This window comes from Fukomys damarensis, unplaced genomic scaffold, assembly GCF_012274545.1.
Source record: "Fukomys damarensis isolate Sample0158 unplaced genomic scaffold, DMR_v1.0_HiC HiC_scaffold_27, whole genome shotgun sequence".
NCBI lineage: Eukaryota > Metazoa > Chordata > Mammalia > Rodentia > Bathyergidae > Fukomys > Fukomys damarensis.
Genome location: NW_022900939.1, coordinates 38,244,699 through 38,268,512, shown reverse-complemented (window position 1 = coordinate 38,268,512; position 23,814 = coordinate 38,244,699). Strand labels below are relative to the sequence as shown.

General features: G+C 36.3%; 1 protein-coding gene and 1 long non-coding RNA gene across 6 annotated transcripts in view; one reads left to right on the top strand and one right to left on the bottom strand.

Moving 5' to 3' along the window:
• Lca5 (lebercilin LCA5) overlaps positions 1 to 23,808 on the top strand; it is a 41,977-nt gene extending 18,169 nt beyond the window's left edge. For 4 of the 5 annotated variants that reach the window (XM_033756603.1, XM_010617836.2, XM_010617838.3 and 1 more), the window contains exons 3-8: positions 752 to 1,281; positions 16,168 to 16,305; positions 17,113 to 17,209; positions 18,293 to 18,435; positions 20,482 to 20,614; positions 22,387 to 23,808. In XM_033756603.1, coding sequence (XP_033612494.1) covers positions 752 to 1,281; positions 16,168 to 16,305; positions 17,113 to 17,209; positions 18,293 to 18,435; positions 20,482 to 20,614; positions 22,387 to 23,252 — 1,907 coding nt within the window. In that variant the 3' untranslated portion in view covers positions 23,253 to 23,808. Of the gene's footprint in view, positions 1 to 751; positions 1,282 to 16,167; positions 16,306 to 17,112; positions 17,210 to 18,292; positions 18,436 to 20,481; positions 20,615 to 21,274; positions 21,427 to 22,386 lie in introns of those variants that run through there. The other variant, XM_010617839.2, reaches the window with a different exon arrangement.
• LOC104857761 overlaps positions 18,851 to 23,814 on the bottom strand; it is a 9,163-nt gene continuing 4,199 nt past the window's right edge. Inside the window, exons 2-4 of the long non-coding RNA XR_778952.2 lie at positions 22,985 to 23,073; positions 21,319 to 21,448; positions 18,851 to 19,657 (exon numbers count right to left, since the gene is read on the bottom strand). This is a non-coding gene — a long non-coding RNA (uncharacterized LOC104857761). The remainder of the gene's footprint in view (positions 19,658 to 21,318; positions 21,449 to 22,984; positions 23,074 to 23,814) is intronic.

Here is a 23,814-nt window from a genome sequence, read left to right as displayed (position 1 = left end):
TGTGATTTTTTTTTTCTAGTTCTCACATTATATCAGATGTTGATTTGAACAATGCACAAAAGAAGTTCCTTGAAAAAGCATTTAGAAACACGCCTGTACTGTCATTTTCCATTTTCAGTTAGCTGTCACAAAAATCGGCTTATGTATGTGGTGTTATTCTCCATGTATGGATCAGGAAAATAAAATCAGAAAATCGTAATTGAATTGTCAAAGGAGTTGCTAAGTGGTAAATCTGAGTCCCAAATCTTACTATACGATATTTTGTCACCCTATTTCCACAAATGAAGAAAAAGAGCTAAACTTAATTTATAAGAAACATATCTTTACATTTCAGGTAACAATCACAGCTACCTAAGCACGAATGATTTGACTACCACAGTGCTTTATCCGGTGTTTATTTTGCACCATGCTGATGATCCCTGTTTGAATTCTTTTTGCCATCTTATCTATAAAGTTAAACATAGCTAAAACCTGATACTGTCATGTTGTAAAGCACTGTAGAGTAATTTCATATAAAATTCTGGATACTTCATATAAAATACTTTGATGGATCATAATCTCAATCTTTCTTAGAAAGTCCCCAAACCTTCTCATAGAAACATATTACAAGTTTAATAAAACTGCAGTTTATGAAATATTATAAAATCCCTTTTTAAGAACAGAATTAAACCATGTTGTCCAATCCCTTGTGTTTGAATAAATAAAATGACACTTTATAGCTTTCACATTCTTATTACTGTTTCTTTTTTAGCCCCTAGGAAACCAAGCCCTAAGGGTGCACCAAACAAAAAGGGAGCCCGAGTGGGATTTCGTTCCCAAAGCCTCAACAGAGAGCCACTCTGGAAAGATCCTGATCTTGTGACAAAACGGGTTCTTTCTGCAAGATTGCTAAAAATCAATGCATTACAGAATGAAGTGTCTGAACTCCAGGTCAAGTTAGCTGACCTGTGGAAAGAAAATAAGGCTTTGAAAAGGATTCAGTACAGACAGGAGAAAGTCCTGAATAAATTTGAAGATGCAGAAAATGAAATCTCACAACTTATAGCTCGTCATAACAATGAGATTACAGCCCTCAAAGAACGCTTAAGAAAATCTCAAGAGAAAGAACGGGCAACTGAGAAAAGGGTGAAAGATACAGAAAGTGAACTATTTAGGACAAAATTTTCCTTACAGAAACTGAAAAAGATCTCTGAAGCCAGACACCTACCTGAAAGAGATGATTTGGCAAAGAAACTAGTTTCAGCAGAGTTGAAGTTAGATGACACCGAAAGAAAAATCAAGGTAAAATTCGGATGGGTTCTAATTATGCTTTCTTGGGTGGGTTCTCGTTGGGCATTTCTTGAGCTCTTATTAAACAGCTGTTGACATTTGGCATTTGCTTAGAAATGAAAATACTGGGAGTATTAGCTTTCTGAATAAGAAATTTGGGAAAATTTAAGATTGTAAATTTAAGAGCAAGATGCTAAAAATCATATATATGAATGAGTCATATGTTGAATGAATGCTTAGTTCTATGAATTATAGTTATTTGGGGGAAATTATTTGGTTATCTGATTGGTTTTCTAAAATTGAAAATGATACTATAGCACCCCTAATATACAAAACTGACCTTTTGGGGTAATTGTATGAGAAATCCTATGTGAGTAAGTTTTTTTTTTTTTTTTAACTGAACACTTATGGCAGTCTAGTTCGAATACAAAATGTATCATCTGGGGGAAGGGAATGTCCCTACTTTCCAAAAATAAAAACTGATGAAAAGTGGGTGGTAAAATCCTAAGTAATCAATCCAAGAATACAGAAGCACTTAAAAAATATGTCTTTCTAGCGAGAGCAGAAGGAAGAGTCATATTTCATAACTTTTACACAGGAAAAGTATAGTAGATACCACTTACTGTCTGACAAGCCCTGAATCAGATTCTGTTGTTTAGAACGGACAAGTAGTTTGGCAAGCAAAGGTAGGGAAAAAGCATGGAAACAATGCTTGTTGTGAGAGCTCTCTGAGCACAAGAAGTTCAAAACCATAAATAGAGTTTATGCACTATATTACTTATGTGCTTTTAATAAGTAGCAGGTTATGCCCTTAGTCTGCACATTATGCCATGCCCAGTATACCTGTGCTATGCTGTTATATCAGTGGGCAGGAAGAGTGCCTAGTTTGTTCTCCAAATTTTAAAATCATTGTCTTCTATTTCATTTCACAGAAGTTATAATCATATACATAGGTTCTGTGAGCGGTCTCCTCGAAGTAAAAATCATAAGAAAACTTTTTGAAATGGCCACTTACCCATGAAATGGGATGGGAATGGGTACTAGAAGCAGTTATCACCATAAACATCAAAAAACTGACATTTTCATTATTTTTAGAAGGAAATATAAAATGTGCCACATAATAGATTTTAAAATTAGGAGTGAAGAGTCTGGAATACTAATTAATACATATTGTAAATTACTGATGGGAGATAGAGACCTCTATACACAATGGTAGCTCAGCTCACAAGCTTAATGCTTGCCACGATTCCGGTGGCAAGCCGGATTGGATGATCAGTGGTTAAATTCAATGTTGACCTTACGGGGAAATTTAGTTTGGTTCTTATCCAATTTGGGTTGTGACCAGAATCAGGGAAAGAATTAAATTTATGAACTGAGGTACCACTGTATAGAGAGAACATGAAATAGCAGTGCTTTCATACATGTACACACATGTACTGCCATCCTCTACGATCACATTCACTGCAGGGCCGTAATTCGTAAGTCCTGCTGTTAGCCAGCTCTCCTTTAAATCAGATTGTCTGATGTCATATAGCTAACACAAGTGTACAGGCCGCCTGATGGAACAGCCACGCATATACCACCAGTGTTTCAAGCTGGCTGGAACTTGTTATAGCCAGTTATAAAGGAATCGACAGTTTGTGGGGTTGGGGAGAAACCAAGAAGAAAAAAAAAATAGAGGTAAGTCTGTGGATTCAGAGATGGATGTAAATTATATGGCTGCTCATTCGGAGTCTTGAAAATCATCTGTAATGATGTGTTTGAAATAGTCTTATAGTGTCTTAATGGTTTTTTCATATTAGATTTTTAAACGATTTTTAATTTAACTTTTTATTTGAATTTATTGTAGACAGACATACAGTTGTAAGGAAATTATATAAAAGATCCCATATACCTTTTACTTAATTTCTTCCCGTGGTAACATGTTGTATAACTGTAACACAGTAACAATGAAGAAATTGGTTTTGACACATTAATACAGTTCATCAGACTTACTCAGCTTTCATTAGTTTTATGTGCTCATGTAAATATGTAGTTATGGGCAATTTTTTTCTTTTCTTTTTGAGACAAAGCCTCATGCCATGTAGCCCTGGCTGGCTTTAAATATGTGATCCTTCTGCTTTAGCCTCCTTCTGAGTGCTGGGATTGGCATGTGTCACCATGCCAAGCTAGTTAAATGCAGTTTTACCACATATGTAGACTAATGTGACCATGACCACATTCAAGATACAGAATAAAGTCCTTTGAGTTATGTTTCTATAGCCACCGCTACCACCCCCTTTCTTTCTTTAACTTGTGGTATCCACTAATCTTCCCACGATCTCTATAATTTTGTCATTTTAACACTGTTATATAATTGGTATAGTACAATATATGTACTATTGGTGTTGGCACCTTTCACTTGACATTCAACCAAGTTGTTGCATATTTCAGCAGTTTCTTTTTGTTTTTGAGTGGTAGTCCACTGCATAGCAAGACTCTCAAAAACCAAACAAAACTGAACAACAAAAATTTGACTACTCTAGGTTCTCTGCTTTTCCATATTCTCTGCTTTTCTATGTCTACAAATACCTTACTGTAATTTGTATGGGGCTTATATTAAATGTAGATTAATTTTTGGAAAATTGATATACTTTACTGTGTTTAATCTTGCATTTCTTACTATGTCACTGATTTCTAAATGCTCTCAATTCTTTCTGGGTTAGATTACTTTCAAGCTTTTATTTTCAAATCTCAAAACTTCTGTTGTAAAAATTGTTTTTGCAAAGGGTTTTCAATATTTTATGCACTCAAAGAAAGGACTTGGTTTTAGAAGTTTACTTTTTTTGTTGTTGTTGTTACCAGGGATCCAACTCAGGCCCCTGTGTTTGCGAAGCAGGCAGTGAAACCACTGAGCCAAATCCCCAGCCCTAGAAGTTTGCTCTTAAATTGCAAGAGTATCTGGTTTATAACTTCTTTACCTCAAAGTTTGATTAATAGATCCAGACTGCTTTCTTTCTTCTGTAATTGAAATATATTAGAATCAATATTTACTATGCAATCAATAGGATACTTTTCAGTATCTCACTTCTGTTGTCACATCCTACTGTTTTCTGAAGAATAGTAGGGTGTGACAGGTGAAACCCAACTAAGGATAATTAGTCTCTACTCTTCAACTTGCCTCTTCATACTTCCTAAAGTTTTGGATTTTAGGAAGCCACGTTATATATAATTTTATCTTTCATGATCTCAGCAATCAATTCAGAATTTGAAATATTTACTATTGACTTTCATATTTTGCTATGGAAGGTAGCTGTTTTTGTATCTCATTCAGTTTTTTAAATATATCAACACTGATTTTTGTTTTAAATTGGACTATAATCTATGTATACCACTAACTGGTTAAGGGAGAAAGGTATAAGAGCTAGTTTGAAGTATTCAATTTTGCAAATTAACTAAAATCAAGAGGATCCTGGATATATCTTGAAATTGCTGTAACATCCTAGTAGTACTCTCCAAGAATGACTGTCTAGGTTGAGAAGGTGGCTTCAGGCAGGCCTTCTGTGGTGCCTGGCATGTCATGGAGAAGCTCTTCAGGTAATATCTGGCAGTTACTTCAAATTAATTAGAGTAGAAAATCAAGCGGGCCACTACTCTCTTCTTCTCTCCTCAGTGGGCCAGTACAGTGGCAAAAGCTGTGATGGGTGTCATTGAGAAATGGTGATGGTGATAGTGGCAGCAGAAGGTACCTCAGGCCTATGGGACTTGACTCTGGGCCAGAGCTCTGTGAGCTACTGGCCCTTTGAGCCCTAGGCATTGGGCCTCAGCCCGAGCTGGTGGCTGACAGGGTTCTCTGGCATGAAAGGCTGAGGCTGCAAATTCCTCCAGGAAACACTGCTTAAACCTCCCACTGGATGTGTGGCCCCCTCTGGGGTCTCGCCTCTGGTCAGAGGCCATGAAGAGGTGGCCCAGAAAGCTGGTCTGCAGCCCAGAGTCCCAGTGCAGCCTCATCAACCCTGAGCATTGAGATAGACTTCTGGATCATCTCCCTGAGACATGGAGGCCTTTCACTGGTGCCTTGGTGGAAGATCTCTACATGATAGGGTAGATAGCTTGTGCCAGTGTGCTGAGTGACCTTTATGCCATGGGTGTCACTGAATGTTATGACATGTTAATGTTACTTAATTTCAGCCAGAATATGAATGAAGGAGAGAGAAAAGGCAACACCACTCATGATCAAAGGTTTCCAGGATGCTGCTGCTAATATGTATTGACTTATCCTTGTCACATTATTTTTCTGTCATTGTTTCCCTTTCTTTTCCCTCTTTAATTGATTGCCTTGCCTAGTGCATTCATTATGTTGGGATTCATGGAGATGTCATTATCTCATTGCAGAATATTCTTCCAAACATTTTAGAGTGTTGTTTTCGTGGTTATGAATAGCTTCAGATGTTTTTTTGTCATGGAAGTATTTATTTCTCCATCAGTTTTGAAAGATAAATTTGTGGGGTTCATCAGTCTGCATCCAAGCTTGTTTTCTTGGAATGAAATACTTCACTCCAAGCTCTCCTTAAAGGTTCATGTTGAGAATTCTGTTGTGATTTGATGGGCTTTCTGTCATAGGTGATTTGCTTCTTTTCTCTAACAGCTTTTAATATTCTGTTCTTGTGTTGGATTTCTGGAATCTTGACTATTATATGTCTCGGTGTAGATTTTTTTTTTAATCATAGCTAATTGGAGTTCTGTATGCCTGACTTATCTGCATGTCAAATTCTTGGGAAGTTTTCTGCCATTACTTCTGTAAACAGGTTTTTAATGTCATTTGTACTATCTCTTGCTTTTTCATTGACTCCGGTCAACCTTATGTTATCTTTGCATCATCTGCAGTTGCTGGATTAATTTTTCATGGTCCCCTGCTATTTTTAAGAAATCTTTCTTTTCATAATTGCTAACCACAAACCTGTCTTTTAGATCAGATATTCTGCCCTTACATTGGTTCATTCTGCTCCTTATACTTTCAGTAAAAGTAGAATTTTTAATATCCTGGATCTGTTTGAATCTATTTCATGGATTCCATTTCTTTCCTATGTTGGGCATTAATGGTTTCCATCATTTTCCTAATCTCCTGTATTTTTTAAATCTGTATTTGCTCTAGAGTCACTAAGCATTTCTTTCAATATGGTCATCATCTCTCTAGTTATCTGAGAAATTATTTGTAATTTAATTTTTCCAGAGCTTCATCTCTTTTGTTACTTCCATTGTCATCACTTCAGAAAGTCCATGTGTGGGTAGTTTTCAAATTATTCCACCTCATTTCCTCCTGCATTTGTCTTTGATGAGCTAGAAGTCTGGGATGTGTCTTGCTTCCATGCCTTCTCATTTTCTCTATATTCCTTTTTTTAAATTCCTAAACTGATGCTTATAAATTGCTTATGGTGGTAGCTTTACTGCTAGTATTGAGAACCCTTAGGAAATGGCTACCACTCAAGAGATGTCTTTCAAGTGTAGCTGACTTTTGGCTTTTGAGTCTGTTGCAAGATCCTACCTCTTCAATTTATTGGGGATAAGAAATGGCTGTCTACTTGGCCCAGCCTCTAATTCTTTGGCCCTTGTATATAGAACTGTTTATTACCCTCAGGCAGTTTGAGTCTTGCCATTACAAGCAAGAAAAACTGATTAGAAAAACCATGTCACCTAGGCTAAAGTAGTACAATGAGTAATAACCATAGCATCAAACACAGCCTAGAAAATGACAAACTGTGGTAATTATTCATTTGCCATCTTCAACTGTATGAACAATATTTGTAGATATATAACAAAATCTAAAACATACCAGAAAATTGCATACATCAAATATCACCTCACTATGGTGATTTTACCCTCAGGAGAGAAAATTTAAAAGGGGTTAGGGGAAAAGTAGAGAAGTAGAAGAGAAAGAGATTAGAAAGAAGGCTGAATGAAGAACAAAGGAAGATTACGCAAAGTTTGGGAACCTGGTGAATAAAACAGGAGGGAAAGAAGGAAGAAACAGAAACAAGAACAGAACAAAACAACAAGCTAGAAAACTGTTCACACTCATAAAAATAAGAACAAGAAAAAGAAAAAAGCAATGAAATGAAGAAAAGGAGAAAAAAAGTTCACTTTGGGGCATGTCTCTGCTATCACTAGTAGACAAAAGGGGCAGACAGAGCCCAGATCTGTGTTGATTAATCGTATCAAGCTAGCAGTATAGTTATGGCAGGGTGGTAGATAATCCCTGCAAGCCTGGCCTTTCGGCTCTACTGAAGTGCAGGCTGTTTCTATTTTCTGGCTGTGAGGCTAGAACCTGAGCTGTTCAGCCCACTACACTCCAGGTGCCTCCTTCCTTCTTGAAGTAGGCTCTCTTAGATGTCTCCTGTGGTTTGGCCTCACTGTCACTGGGAGCCGCTACATGGAGCCAACTTGTAGCTGTTCTGTCTCCTCAGTTCAGTTGGTCCTGAGTTTCAGTTGGCTACCAACCAATTGCCCCTTCTGGAGATGCCTGAACTAGACCGGAGTCACCAGCCACTGCAGTCTGCAACATGAACTGCTCCATTCCACTTACGCATTTATCCATGGAGACCTCTGGGGTCACTAACAGTCACCATGCCTCTGCAGGTTTGGGCCACCCCTCCCATACCATGAACTGGGGCTCAGGAAGGAAGTGCTGTTTGGCACCTCCCTCTTCTGCATCAAGGTCCCTCTATTTATTCCCTCTGTGGGCTCCAATTCTTGTTGCTGGGCCTGAGGATCCACTGCCCCCCCTGCTTCTCTTCCCCACATTGTCTAGACTACAAATCTCAGTGAGGCTGTTTCTCTGCTGCTCACCACTCTGCCATCTTCCTAGTAATCTTTTAGATATATATTTGTATGCTTATTTTTTACAATATCTGGAGAGAAGAGACTTACAATGAAATTATGAAAACTGTGGTTGCGGTATAAAGTTTAAAATTATTTTAGAAATTAAAATTTTCAGAGACTTGAGAAACTTATTATTTGGATTTTTTTTTAAGACAGGAGATTCCTGTGTATTATAGGCTGGCCTTGAACTTGCTATGTAGCCTAGGCTGTTCTCAAATTTGAGACACCTTCTGGATCAATCTTCAGAGTGCTGGGATTACAGGTGTGCACAACTATGCCCAGCTAATTTATCTTAATTGTGGTATTAACTAATAATGTCTCTTAATTTATTAAGTTCAGACCTAACCTCCTCAAGAACCTATTTTAACCCCTGAAATCTCTCCATGGGAGAAACTCTATAGTTCAACAAAAACTGAGACAAAAAAACCTTGAGACAAAAAAAAAAAAAGTGTTAACCTACCTTTTTCTAGGTCACATAGAACTACTTAGGTCACTAGAACTACATGTTCTAGAATAGAATAGAATTATAGTCCTCTGTCTTCCATCTGTTGCTGTTTCTATTCTATTTCCATTTTTATGAAATTAAATGGAATTTTCTCACATTTAAAGGCCCAATAATGATTTTCTTATAATAGCAATAATTTGTAATTAAATTATGAATCAAACAGAAGAATAAATACTGCATGATTTCTCTGAAAGACCTATACACAAGTCATTTAAAGAGCTAAATAAAAGATGATAGAAATCAGGAAATTGGACTCTGTGGAGATGGGAAAGGGAATCCTGGGAATGAGGGAGAGGAAGAGTGAAAAGGGAAAGTGGAGTAAATGACTGAGATGTGATATGTATATAAACCAACTCCTCAGGATGTAAAATTATTATGTATTGGAACCATAATTTAAAGAGGAAAAATTAAGACTATCACTGATAATTTATTATATTTTTAATGTTAGTGTGAATTAAAATACTGAAATTTTGTCTCTTTTATGAGGATCTTCTGATAGAATGATATACAAACTGTAAATTAGAGATTTTTTTCAAAATCTGTCATTTTGATAATTCTGTTTTTTAAAAATGTATTCATTTATTTTTATTAGTACATGTTTGCCATACATAAGAATCACATGTATCATATGGAATTTATTCCTTCCTTACCTCCCCCTCCTTATCCTTTCTTCTTTCCATTTGAACAAGTTCTTTGTACTTACTACTACTATGTAATCCTCCTTTTTGCTCTTAATTTACACGGAGGGTTTCTCACACAAAAGAAGCAATGTGATATTTGAACTTGTGTGTCTGATTAATTTCACTTAAATTATAGTCTTGAGGTGTATCTGTTTGAGGAATACTGATCTAAGTTTTGTTTGTTCATTTGTTGTGCTGTGTACTTGTCAGGTTATGTTAATAGGGTAATGCTACCCCAAGGTAATGGGTTTGGAAGGATTCCCTCCCTTTTGATTCTGTGGAGTAGTTTGAGAAGCACTGGTGTTCTCCTTAAAAGTCTGGTATTATTCAGCACTAAAGCCATCTTGGTCCTGGGCTGTTTATTACTGATTCAATCTCTTTACGTGTTACTAATCTGGTTTCTTGAATAGATGTGTTCACTTCGGCAGCACATATATCCAGTTTTTAAAATGCTTTTGGTAGATAATCTATACATTTCTTCTAGACTTTCTAGTCTTTTAGCAGAGTTGTTTTGAATCTTTTGTTTTTGGTACCGGGGATCAAACTTGGGTCCTTATGCTTGTGGGGCAAGCAGTGGAACCACTGCGCTAAATCCCTAGCCCTGCATAGAGTTTTTTTAAACAGTCCCTAATTATACTTGAAATTTCTGTCATAATATCTTCTTTTTCACATCTAATTTTATTGATCTATCTCTCTCCTTCTGTCCCTCCACTCTCTCGCTATCCTCACCCGCCTGACTAAAGGTACCTAAAGGTTTGTCAATATTTTCAAAGGACCAGCTCTTCACTTCATTGATCTTTTGTATTTTTAGACTTTTTTTGGTTGTAGTTGTAGACTTTTGTTTCTACCCTGATCTTTATATTTCTTTTCCTCTATTAATTTTGGGTATGGTTTGTTCTTGTTTCTGATACTGTAAGATGCATCACTATTTACGTTAAATTTGTCTATTTCTTTGATTTTGTTTTTGTTTGTTTGTTTTGTTCTTTTGGTACCAGGGATTGAACTCGGGACCTTGCACTTGTAAGGCAGGTGAGGTGCCACTGAGCTAAATCCCCAGCCTTTTCTTTATTTTGATATGAGTATTTATTGCTATAAAAATTTCTTTATAATATTGCTTTTATTTAGATCCCATAGTTTTTTATTGTTTTCATTTTCATTTGTTTATAGGAATTTTAAAATTTCCCTTCTAACTTCCTCAGTGACCCACTCTTCATTTAGAAGTATATTGTTCAGTTTTTATGTATTTGTATAATTTCTAAAGTTTCTTTGCTATCGATTTCTATTTTTATTCCATTATGATCAGAAAAGACAGTGAATATGAATATTTAAAAATTTCTTAAGACTCAGTTTGTGGCTTAATAAAGTTCCATGCAATGATGAAAAGAATGTGCATTATGCACCAGTTTGATGAAATGTCCAGTAAGTGTCTAATAAGCCTATTTGATGTATAGTATAGTTTAGGTCCAATGTTTGTTTTCTCCTAGATAATCTATCCATTGGTGAGAGTGTGGTATTGACACCCCTCACTATTATTTATTGGCATGTCTTCCTTTAGGTCTAATAGCGTTTGCTTTAAAATATTGAATATTTCATTATTAGGTACATATAGATTTATAATCATTATACTGTATCTTCATAAATCCATCCTTTAATCATTACACAGGGACTGTCTTTGTCTCTCTTTTTTCTTAAAGTCTGTTTTGTCAGATTTATTTGTTTTTGTTTTCAGATTCCATTATCTTGGAATATCTTTTTTATCTTTTCACCTTCTTGTGTATGTGTTTTTACTGGTGAGGTGAGTTTCATGTAAGCAGAATATTGTTGGGTATCACTTTTTAATGCATTCACCCAGTCTGTATTATTTAACTGAAGAATTAAGGCTATTTGCAGTTAGAGTTATTAATGAAAAATACAGACTTGTGTCTGTCACTTTGTTGATTTTCTCCTAGATAGTATTTTGAATATACCTTGTTCATTATTTCTTCTCTTATCTTTGTGGTCTCTTGGCTTACCTTGATTTTTTTTCTATTTTTCATTGTGTATCTACCCTTCTAGTGGGATTTATACCTTTGCATGTTATCATAATCATGAGTTATTTTCATTTCTGGGTATAGGAGTCCTCTAAGTGCTTTATAAGATCAGTCTGGTAGTAATTTTAGTTTTTGCTTATCTTGGAAGGTCTTGATTTCTCCCTTGATTATGAAGGACAGCTTTTAGCAGTTATTTTGAGAACCTGAAATACATACATCATTCCATGCCCTCATTTCTTGCAGGGTTTCTAACCGGAAATCTGCTATTAGTCTCATGGGGTTATCTTTAAATGTGACTTAGAGCGTTTCTCTTACAGATTTTTAAATTCTTTGTCCTTTCTTTGTCTTTTACTTTTGCTGATTAGACTGTATTATGTGGTATGAGGATCTTGTCTGGTCATGTCAAGATTTTATATGCCTTGTCTTCCATGTCTTTTCCAATATTAACAAAATGCTCCGCTATCATGGCCTTAGGTAGATTTTTTTTCTTTTTTTTGGCCCTAGACCTTTATTTCTTCCCCACAGGTATGCTGATGACATCAATGTTTGATTGTTTATTGGTGTCCCACAGATCTTACATGTTTTCTCCATTCCATCTCATTTTTTCTTTATTTCTGTCTTAATGTATTTCAAAAGACTAATTTTCAAGCTCTGATATTCTGTTTTGCTTGATCTTGGCTTGGTGTTCTACTGAATTTTTTTTATCTGACTTAATTGAACCCTTTCATTTCTGAGATGTCTGATTCTTTTCAGTCTGTATCTCTTTATACATTTCTCATTCATATCTGGGATTATCTTCCAAATTTCATTTAACTGTCATTTTATTTGCTTATTTAGGAGCCCATTGAGTTTTTACAAGGCAATTCTTTTGAAGTTTTTATCAGGCACTTCAATGACCTTGATGTTTTTGGAATCTATTAGTCATGAACTTTATGAGGTGTCATTTTACCTTATTTTTTCATATTTCTTGTGTTCCTATTTTTAGACTTGTGCATGTGGTAAAATGAGTGTCATTAGTGCTTTTATAGAGTGTTTCCTAGTAAATGGCTTTCTCCTAAAGATTTATCCAGGGATGCCAGTATCTTATGTAAATTTAAGTTTCTATTCTGCTGGGTACTGTAGTGTAACGTCCCTGTAGCTTCTTTGGCTGGGGTTTGTGAGTTTGGGTAAAGCATACACTGTATCAGTAATGTAAATCACTGTTTCTGGGTCATGCAAGAATGGGAGAGCTCTAACTGTTCAGACAGCAAAGTATGAGGTCTCCCTGTGGCTGCTCCTGTGGTGGAGTGGTGGCCCCCTTGTGGTGATGGAAGTTTGCTCAGGCACTCTTGACCATTGTGTCTTTTACTTGAATAGTCTCTGGTATGGGCTACTCCAGCAGTATTTAGGGACTGGAAAGACTTGTCCTCTGACTAGAGTGTGGTTAAGACCCATGTGCTTCACAGGGAGAGACGGGGGCAGGAATCACAATACCTCTTGTGATACTCACACCCTTGTCAGAAGTCAGAGATCTCAAAAGATGAAGGTGCAATTTATGAAATGGACCGGAGTAAGGTTCAGGGGAAGCAAAAGTTGTGTTATTCCTTTCTGCTGCTACTGCGGGCATTCCCACCCAGCAGCAGGACCTCAGACTCCTCCTGGCTGTGTACTCCTCAGGACAGAGCATTGTTGGGATCTGTTCTACCCTTTTTCTGTTGTAGTTCCCACTTGGGTTTGAACCAAAGTGGGTCAAGGCTAGACCTTGGCAAAGTTCCTGCCAGCTGAGGTACTCTCAGGAGACAGTAGAACATGGCCAGTGCTGGGTAACATCTGTTTCCCGACCTTGTTAAGCTGAATGCCCAGAGGGCACAACAAGGGCTAGGAGTTTTCCCTGCTCCCATTCTTTTACTTGTGGTGTCCCCCATATGTTCAGTGAGAATGCGTCAGAACCATGGGGTTGTCTGGAAATTGCCTCGGCAGGAATCTCTTGAATCATTTCTCTGCCAGGTCTGGAAGAGGTGGGGGAGTTGTGTGTGGAACCACCTGCTCCCACACCCTGGGCCCAGAGGGCCGGCTCCCTGCTCCCCAAGTCTGTGTCACAGCACCCACTCCCCACTGTGTGGGACTCCCGAGGCATTTGTGTGTCACTTCACCGAGCCAGGTCTGACTGGTGAGATGGCCACCTACCAGCCAGTGCCCTGAAATCTCTGTGGTGTATCAGAGATGGGAATATTCAGAGGTTTCTGATCCCTAGAACTGTTGAAATTCAGAAAATTCATCACTCGCCAAGGTGGCTCCTAGCTGCTACGCCCTGGTGCTTTCTGGGAGAGGAAGTGAATTACTTTTCCAGAGCCAGACTCCTGTGCAGATTTCACGCCTCTTGTCTATTTAGGCTGATAACCTGCAAGGGTGTGAAACTTTCCTGTAGCAAGGATTGCTGTAACTGCGCTGACAGGATTTGCTGGGAGTCTTTCACCTTTACCATGGACAGGGGCGGACTCCCCTCCCCTGGCTGTGGAACCGGGGTAGCAGATGATGGGATATTTTGTTTCTCTTGGTGCTTTGCTGACCTAGGTCTCTAGATTTTATAAGGTATCATTTTTGTACTGTTGATTCCAGCGTTTTTCCATAGTCAGTCACCTCTGTACTTTGGTTCTTCTTTGGTTTTTCTTGGTGGAGTTTCAGGCCACCTTGCCCTCTCCCTGTTTCTTTCTGCAGGATCGCATTTGGAGGCCCATGCGGCTGACCTGGCCTTCACTGGTAATGTTTATTTTGATCAGCTAACCAGTGTGTTGCTTGAGTTGTCTGCCATATGTACGGTGACTGTCCTTCCCCTTCCATTCAAACCAGTAAGCAGTCTGGGTGGCTGCTATAAAAATATGTAAGTATTTTGTTCCTCATCAAGATCGACATCTATTGTTGATTTTTTCCGTATCCAATCATTATCATAATTTTTCCAACTCCATTTGTCTCTTCATATTTTCAGTTCTTGAAATTTCTTAGCTTTTTCTTCCCAGTTACTTTTCCTACATTTTTTTGTTTTTCAATTTATTTTCCTCATATTTTGTCATTGTTTTAGATTATAAAATAACAGGTCAGGAATATGGCTGGCTGACTAACATGAAAATTAACTTCAGTAGTAACCAAAGAAATACAAATTAATTATATGTATTTTGGGGGCAGGGAAGTCTGATAACAAATTAGGATATCCTAATTAAGAATGTAATGAAATAAAGGCTACTAAGCTTTGAAGAGAATAAATTGTTAAACTTTTCTTGAGGGCATTTTGGTAATGCTTTTCAAAAGCCTCTAAATTGTACAACTATCAACCATGAAACTCCCAATTTTTGAACTTGCAGACTTACAATTTTATAACATTTTTATGTATGGTTTTCTAATGCTTTATATTCCCCCTTATTGTCAGTTCCTTCCCACCAATCCCCAACTGGTCTACTTTTTTGTTTGTTTGTTTTTGTTTTGTTTTTTGAGACAGGGTCTCACTATGTAGTTGAGACTGACCTGGAACTCACTGTGTAGCCCAGGCTGGTCTCGAACTCACAGCAATCCTCCTGCCTACGCCTCCCAAGTGCTGGGATTACGGGGGTGCGCCACCACTCCTGGCTACTTTTTATCCCTCTCAATTAGTTTGCACTTTTAACAATGAGTCTCAGTCATTTATAGTATGTTTTTCAGTACCTGCCTTCTTTTAGTCAGCAAAATTGAGACTCGGACATATTGTTGCAGATATTGTCTGCTTAGTCTTTGAAGTTTTAGACGTGGTAATACATAGCTAATATTGTTTCTTCATTGCGGTTTCAATTTGCATTTCTTTTATGGCTAATGATATTGAAGCATCATTCTTTGTGCTCATTTATAAGTCTTTGCATCTTCTTTGGTGAAAAATTATCTGTTCAGCTATTTCTTCTGACTTTACTGAGCAGTTTATTACTAATTTTGTGACACACATATATCCTTTGATAGAAGTTCTACAGCAAATAGGTGATTTGTAAATACTTTTCTCATGGTGACTTACCTTCTCTTCACATTTGCAAAGAGTAGGAATTCTTTGTTTCAGTAAGGTCCAAGGAACTTTATTTCCTAACATTTACTCTGGGGAAATAAAAGATATGAGTAAAATGATGTATATTAAGATATTCACTATAGGAAAATTGGGAAACACCCTGATGTTGAACAGCAGCATTTGCTGAAGTATATTATGACAATCTAAAAAATGCAGAATATTATTCCATTTTTAAAAATAGTATTAAAGTCTATTGTCTTAGGCATTTATGGTATTAGTGAGAAAATATATAAAAGGTCTCATACTGTACACACTAAAATGTTCGTGGTGATAATCACAGGGTAATGAAATAACTGGTTGCATTTTCTATTTCTTTGTGATTTTATAATTTTATACATAAAAGGCATTTTTATTTCATCCAGAATTTAGAAATGGTATCATGACAATTTACTCTAATTGAAAATATTTTAGCCTAAGTATTTCTATAAACTCCATGGAATATGTATGTATGAATATGTATGTTTGAATAGCTGTTTTCATGGCAATAGCTGTTTTTATCTACAGATGTTTTGCATGTAATCTGTGCCTTTTAATAGCACAGCATATTTAATTATTTGCCCAAGCAATGATTTCTGAAAGCCTGTGTTTCTCATAACATCTTCTGGTTGCATTTTGCTGCAAATTTCCTGTGCTCAGGAAAATGCCTAAGCCTGATTTGTCTTATATTGTACTGCTACTAAAATCATCATTTTGTCCCTGTTAATTACTGTATTTTACTATTGGATTCTTTCAAAGAACTATTTATTAATATGTTTGTACATGTAGGAACTATCGAAAAATCTTGAGCTGAGTACTAACAGTTTCCAACGGCAGTTGCTTGCTGAAAGGAAAAGGGCATTTGAGGCTCATGATGAAAATAAAGTTCTTCAAAAGGAGCTACAACAACTGTATCACAAATTAAAGGTAAGCACTTTAAATGTTTCCCCTATAAGTTAGAAGAAAAATCTAATATAATCTACAAGATCCTACCAAGGTTTGTTGACATAGTCACTTTAACAAGGTAAAATTTAGTTACATAGGAACAACTAAATAAATAAATTGGAAAATCCTAGAAGAAAACTATGGGAGCTAGTACTGGTGTTGCATGGCTAAATAATCTAGTGTTCTTCTTCAGAGAACCCCATCTTTAATTCTTTTTAAAGTTGTTTCAAGCAATGCCTTCATTTTCACAATGTTTAGAGGTAGCATTCAAATTATTTACTTTTTGTTAAATCAGATTTTAAAATTTTTCCTAGAGGTCCTTGATGGATTGAAATCTTGTGCAGAGTTGTGCAAAATTATGCATTATCTCACATGGTTTCCTTTTTATGAATTTCTCAGAAAAAGTATTGTCCCAGATGTCAAGAACAGCTTTGTTTAAAAGCATGGTCTAATTTTTCTGAGTAACTCAAAAACCATATTTAAAAGATTCTAACTAAATGCTTTGTCTCTGTGTCTAAGAGTGTGTGACAGTTAAGGTAATATTACCTCCATTGGGTATGAGAAGGTACAAAATGAAGATTACCTTATTTGCCTTTTTAAAAAACCTAACAGGATATATTGGAATTTTTAGGGAGAATCACTGCCCTTCCCTAACCTAAATGTATTAGAGACATTTGATTCCATGGTTCAGTTCATTGTATAAGGAAAATGCCAATTGACTAAGTGAGGGCATTTGTTTTGTGTTAAACTGAGACTCTACTTCCTTAATTGCACTGGGTTTGTTTTTAGGAAAAAGAGAGAGAACTGGATATAAAAAACATATATTCTAACCGTATGCCAAAGTCCTCTCCAAAGAAAGAAGAAAAAAATTCATCAAGAAAAAATGGTATAGTAACTATTATTGTTCAGAAATTGATAGGATAGCTATTACTGCAAAACATTCTGAAGTAGGAGAGAAAAGGAAAGAATCCCATTGTGGTGCTTTGCAATTTGAATTTAATTTTCAAAAAGCCTTTCTTTTTTTTTGTTTTTTTTTATTAGTACATGTCTGCAATACATACTGATTACATTATTTATGGGGAGTTGATACATGTATATAACACATCTTAATTCTTTTCTCATCCCCTTTCTGATCTGAGAAAGATCTTCCTACTTCCTATTTTGCTCTTAGTTTATATTTTGGGTTTCTCATATAAGCTTGTGTGTCTAATTTATTTCACTTAACCTGATGATCTCAAGGTGCATCCAAGTTCTGATAAATAACTCAAGTGTATCCTTCTTTATATAAGGCCTAGTAGTACCCCCTTGTGGGTAAATACCACATTTCTGTATCCACTCATCTTTTGATGGTCATAGAGGCCGCTGTCAAATGTAGTAGTTATGAATTGTGCTGCTCTGCCACTTTGGTCAGTTTTTTCCATCTAAGGTCATTAAGATTGTTTTACATATATATGTGTATATATGTATACACATACATACACATATATATAATATATATACAATACATAATGTATATATAATATGTACACACACACACACACACACACACACAAACATACCCAGAATAGAGAAGATGGTAAATGAACCTTTACTTATGTATGAGCCTAGCTTTATTTCATCTGTTTTTCCCACTTTTCTAGTTTTTAAAGCAAATTCCAAATATAATTTAATTTCACTAATATTTTATATTGTTAGACATGGTTTTACTTTTAAAAAACAAAAGTATAATTCTATGAATTTCAAAAATTAAAAACAAAATTTGTAAAGTCTTGGTAGCATTTACAGTTAGACTTTCTCCAAATCACATAATTTCCAGTTAAATCCTACAAAAATTTTAGCAAGATGCACTCATTGAACTGAGCAAAACATATATTCCCCTGTTTGGGTAATGAATATACACCAGTTGAATTCCATATACCTTAGCATTGTTCAGTGGCCTTAGAAAAAATTGTTCATACTTTAATGGTAGCTGCATGCCAGAGTGATTTTACAGACCTGCATACCAAAGGAGTACAAACCACTGAAGAGTCTGAACTAGAAGAATTCCCTGTAACACCAGAAACAACTATGTGTTATGAAAACAAATGGGATGAACCGGAACATCTTACCCTGGTGAGTCTAGCAATATAATTATGTTCCAAACTCTAGATCTGAAGTTATTTCTAAGAACGTGGTAGTTTTGGCAAAGGAGCTGATGCTATATATGTATGAATATTCAGTTAGCCTTTTAAAGAGCAAGAGACCAATCTGTGCTTTTTTAAGTTCCTTTGGATTAACTCAGTGCATGTTCACATACTTCAGAAAGGTTGAAGGTACCTTCTGGGTTGGAGGTGAAAGAAATTTGTTTTCAGAGTTTATCTTTTATATACCCAGATGGTCTTGGGAAAACCTAAATGTTTTTATGTTTAATAGCAGACTATAGTAGTTTTCAAATTGTTAGACTTTAACTAGAGTAAATTGTTTTGCCTCCTAGGTAAGAGACATTTATAGGTTAACTGAATGCTAAACATGGCTGGAATCAGATGTTATATTACTCAGTTTAGAGTGGATGCAGGAGGTCAGTGTTGGGCCTTCATATAAACGGACTGTCATACTGAATCCTTGGCAGGGCCTTTTTCTAAGAGGGGATTATCTTCAATGTTTATTGTTTAAATTCCAATGGAAAGAATATTTCAGGGATCTGGCATATTTCATAAAATTTCCTAAGGATCATCTATGAGATCTCCTCTTGTGGTATAAAACAGGGCAGATTTATTTGGTTCCTCTGTGTACTCTAGTGTTTAATTTTTTTTTTCATAATTTAGTCACATTAGTTGTTATCTGCTGGGTGTTTTTCCCCTGGGTTTGTACTATCATTGAGACAAGATCATGTTGAGTTGTGTCTTTGAAGTGGTAAAGTGTAGAATATTTTAACTTTAAAATTTTAAAACATTTTGGACTTTATGAGATTCAGCAGGAGGAGTAGCAATTTGAATATGAGAAGAATACAGCTTTAGCGTTAGCTCCACTTTTTAAGTTATTAAGTTAAATCCCATTTCTCCTTGCAGCCTCAATTTCCTCATCTATAAAATGGGGGTGGATTCATTTTCAGGGTTGTGGTGGGTCTAATTAAAGTTACTTAAGCTCTTGAGATTGAAAGAACCACAGCAAAAGGTAGCTTAGTGCACAGATAAAAGTTGCTCTTGGAAGAGACGCAATACAGTGGTTGACATAAGATACAGTAGACCAAAGTCAGGGTTGTGTAGGCCTTTGCTCCGTGGTAGTCATTCTCTGTCTTACCGATCTTCCCTTTTAGATCTTCCTCTTCTGTATAGTGGGAATTGGCTCCCCATTCCTGTGAGAAAGTAGAGAGCAAGCTATTTGTACAATTGTGATCAGAAGTTACACGTTTCTACTTTTTTCTCTTTTTGGTCTTATCTAGGTGCAAGGGAGGCTAGCAAATGTATCTCCTACTGACTAGTCAGTCCTGTACCCTGCAGAATCTCAGATTTCTGTTACTACAAAGGACAAAATTAAAATGGATACCACAGGACAGTTATCGACTAGAAATGTTTTTTTATTAACAATAGCTGCCTTATATTTTTTAAAGGAGCCATAAAAACAAAGGAATTTTAAATATTGTTGTGGGCCGGGTATTTAGCTCAGTTATTCTGTTGCCTGCCTCGCCAGCGCAAGGTCCTGAGTTCGATCGCTGGTACCAAAAAACCAAAATAAATATTGTTGAATTTAATAATTGGAGCCTTTGAGCATAGAAAAGACTAAAAAACTTCAGTGTAATTTTCACTGTCTGTGTTACATTTCAGCAACAGCTCAGGTAGCTACCATCCGTGGTTAGCAGCCATTCCTAGTTAACTGAATTAATCACATTTCACTGTGAAATGTGCAAAGCAGATTACTTCTGTAACTTCAGAATTTTGTAGAGGGTGTTGGCTTTACTTCCATTATATTGGTTTTGACATCGCTTCTTTAAAATTTTAACTAGATTAGGAAATAATTTTATGTAGTTTTGAAGCATTTTTCAAAATGTATGGTAACTTGATTTATTTAATGAAAATTTGTTTCAATTTCATGCTTAATGGAAGATAAATCTATAATATTTAAACAGCATTTCCTCTTTTCCATGTGTACATTTATTTGCATTTTTAAAATGTGTAATAGGACCTGGAATCCCAAGAGCAAGATGAACACAAAGCAGCACAGATTCTAAACCCAATTGTGGAAAAAGAAGAAAAACACTTTAAAGATCAAGGCCTGCATATTGTAAAACAGGGGGTTGAGAAGCTGGAGGATGGTAAGAGAAACATTTGCATGAGCAAGTAATGAGTTCTTTCAGTGAGTTGGGGTCTCAGTACCTTCCAGCAGAACTGAAGTGGAAATCTAGAGTAACGAAAGGCTGATGTGCTGATAGGGAATGGTGTAGCAAGAGTCACAAACACTTGAATGAAGTCACTGAAGGAAGAAAAAAGTGGAAGACTGCACTGTTTGGGGAGTGAGGGAATAAAGGAAAAATTGCTCTCAGAAGATGTAGTGGAAGCAGGATTCAGATGGAAGAAAAGGACATTCTTTGTGTTTTAACTAAGATGTGATGAAAAAACAAGCGAAAATCACCTCTCTTGGCTTGAACTTGAGATTCTCTGGTCCCTAGACTAGTTTAAGCATTAAAAAAAAAAATCAATGAATTATGAGGTCCTGCATATTTTCCTATAGTTTTTCCTTGATTTTTTATTTATAAAATAAATCTTAATGTGTTCACCCACTAACTTTCCATTAGTATGTTAGTGGACCAGCTCATTTTATTTCAGACGTAGGAAATAAAGTTCAGGAATAAGTTCATTTTCAGCTGGATAAAATGGAAAAGTATAAGCAGGAGGGATCCAGATTTAATCTTTTGAACGTATTCCATTAGTTTATAGTATCTGCTTACAGAAAAACCTTTCTTATTTTTTTTGAGCTGAACTTCATGGAACATAAAGTCCTGACTCCACTGTCACTTACCCTTGTCTGTACACACACTGTGGCTGTTGACATAGAAACTACATACGTCACTGTTGGCCCATCGACAGAGCAAGATGCTTTCCCATGTTAAAGTGCAGAATAGAAAAGTCAATATTGGGGTCAACTCCACCTAGATAACAAGAAAAGGAATAAAATAGAAGACTGTTACTCGCCTTTGTCCTTCAGATTGCTGTTCTGTCCTTCTGGAGTCTATGTGGAATGATCTCTGACAATAGTGAGAATGTACCATTTATCAAAATTACCAGATTGGTAGTGTTCTATTGTAATATTTTCATTTGGAAATAGCTTCGAAGTTAGAGAAAAGTGGCAAGAATAATAAACTATTTAAGAATGAATTGTATACCTCATGCTTATCCCTTAAATACTTCTGTGTGTATTTCCCCCAAATAAGGACATTCTCTTACATCATCCAATGCAGTTTTCCACCTCAGGAAATTTAGCGGATAATAAAACATTCATTTACTCTATTGTCCATATTTTGATTCTGCCAGTGGATACAATATAGTGTTCTTCCCACAAACATCATCATAGATTGTGTTTAAAAGTCATATCTCTTCAGTTTTTATTCTAGAGCAGCTTTTTTGTGAGATTAACCTTGTTTTAGGAATGTAGGCTCACCTGCATAAGCAGAATATTCATTTGGGCTTTGTCTCAACTTCTGTTTTAATGAATGTGCTTATCAATGTAAGTAATGTAGCTTAAGGATATGACACCAAAAGGGCTTATTTTTAAATGTAAATATCTTTATCCCACCACCCACCACAAAATAAACAGAATTATATTATAAAAATAACCTTCCCTATCCGTACTTTGAAGAACAAAATGTTTTCTATTAATGTGAATTTTGAATTCAGTATACATTAAGTATATTATTCCCTGATCCCAAATATCTAATAAAGGGACAAAATTTTATGATTGTTCATCTTCACTGTTCTAATACCCCAAATAAATGAAAATTACTGCTTTGTAAAAGATGGTAATTTAACTTTCCTATTTAAAAATATTACCTGCTATAAAATCTCATTTTCAAAATTTGATTTCATACAGAATGGGAAAGAGAAGAACTTGATAAAAAGCAAAAAGAAAAGACATCTTTACTTGAGAAAGAAGAAAGTCCAGAATTGGAAACTGGAAGGTACCAAATGGGAATGTATCACATTCAACATATTGATAAATTAAGAGAAGAGGAAGAAGAACAACTCAAGACTGAAATGCTGCTTGCTAAACTGAGTGAGATTGACAGAGAGTTCCAAGATCCCTGTAATCTAAAATGCCCTCCTTTACCATTAATACCTGATTTGGAATCAAAACTGCACTCAGAGAAAAACCCAAAAACGTACGCGTTCTCTGAAGCCTCAGAGAAATTCTCTAATGGGCATCATTTGCAAGACATCAGTTTTTTACCTCCGAAGGGAGAGGGCCAGAATGCAGCAAGTTTCAGAAGTCCAGCCTCTCCAAATGAGTTTTCATCTGGTAGCTATGTGCCTTCATTTGCAAAAACATCAGGGAAGTCAAATCCATTTAGGCAAAAAAGTGACCTTTGTGATTTTCCAAAAACCAGTGTGGACGCGCTTAGTAAAGACACTATAGATTCAACTATAAGAAAAGAGAAAAAAGCCAGCCTCATGGAACAGCTGTTTGGTACCTGCAGTAGCAATGCCGTTTCCTCTAAAAGCGGTGACCCAAATTCTCTGGCTGCCAGCAAAGGAGACTTTGATCCTCTCGGTTTTCTCCCTAGTGATAAGGGTAAAGGCAGTAGAGACAGAGAATGTGACCAAGATGAAGACTTTTTCCTTGGTGAAGGAAGAAATTTTAATCCAAATAGACAGCGATTAAAACATGCAAACAACAAAACGGCAGTCAAAGTGGTGGATTCTGTAGACGACGACATTGAAGAAGTGGCACTGAGATGACTGACTAGAGCTTACATTTTTCCTCTGACTGTAAATATTAAAATATTTTATATAATATTTATTATAAAAATTAAACTTTTTCATGTTAAAAAGTCCTTAATAAAGAATGATTTTTAGTAGCTCAATTAAAAAGAAACAGCAGATCTACACTTCTTAGCTAGTTTGCCAAGAATGGAGGAGGCTTTTTTTTTTTTTCCGGAATGAAACAAAATACAGACTGTTTAGTCAGGTTTGCTGTTGCTGAGACACAGTACTGGACACCCACAACCTAGAGGTTTAAGTTGGCTCGGGAGTCACAGTTCAGGGGACGCAGTCCATGGTCAGATAGCTCCAAGGTAGTTTCCAAGGTAGAAGGGCGTGGTGGAGTAAAGCTACTTTATTCACTCCAGCTAAGAAGCAAAGCGATGGCTCCAGAGGGGCAGGGGCGAGAGACCACATAAAGACCCCACAGTCACACTTCCATGACCCACCCAGACATCGAAAGAATTGGACTCGCCAATCCCCTGGGCAGTTGCCAAGCCAGTCAAACGTAATTACTCCAGAGATGTCTTATCACTTTGAC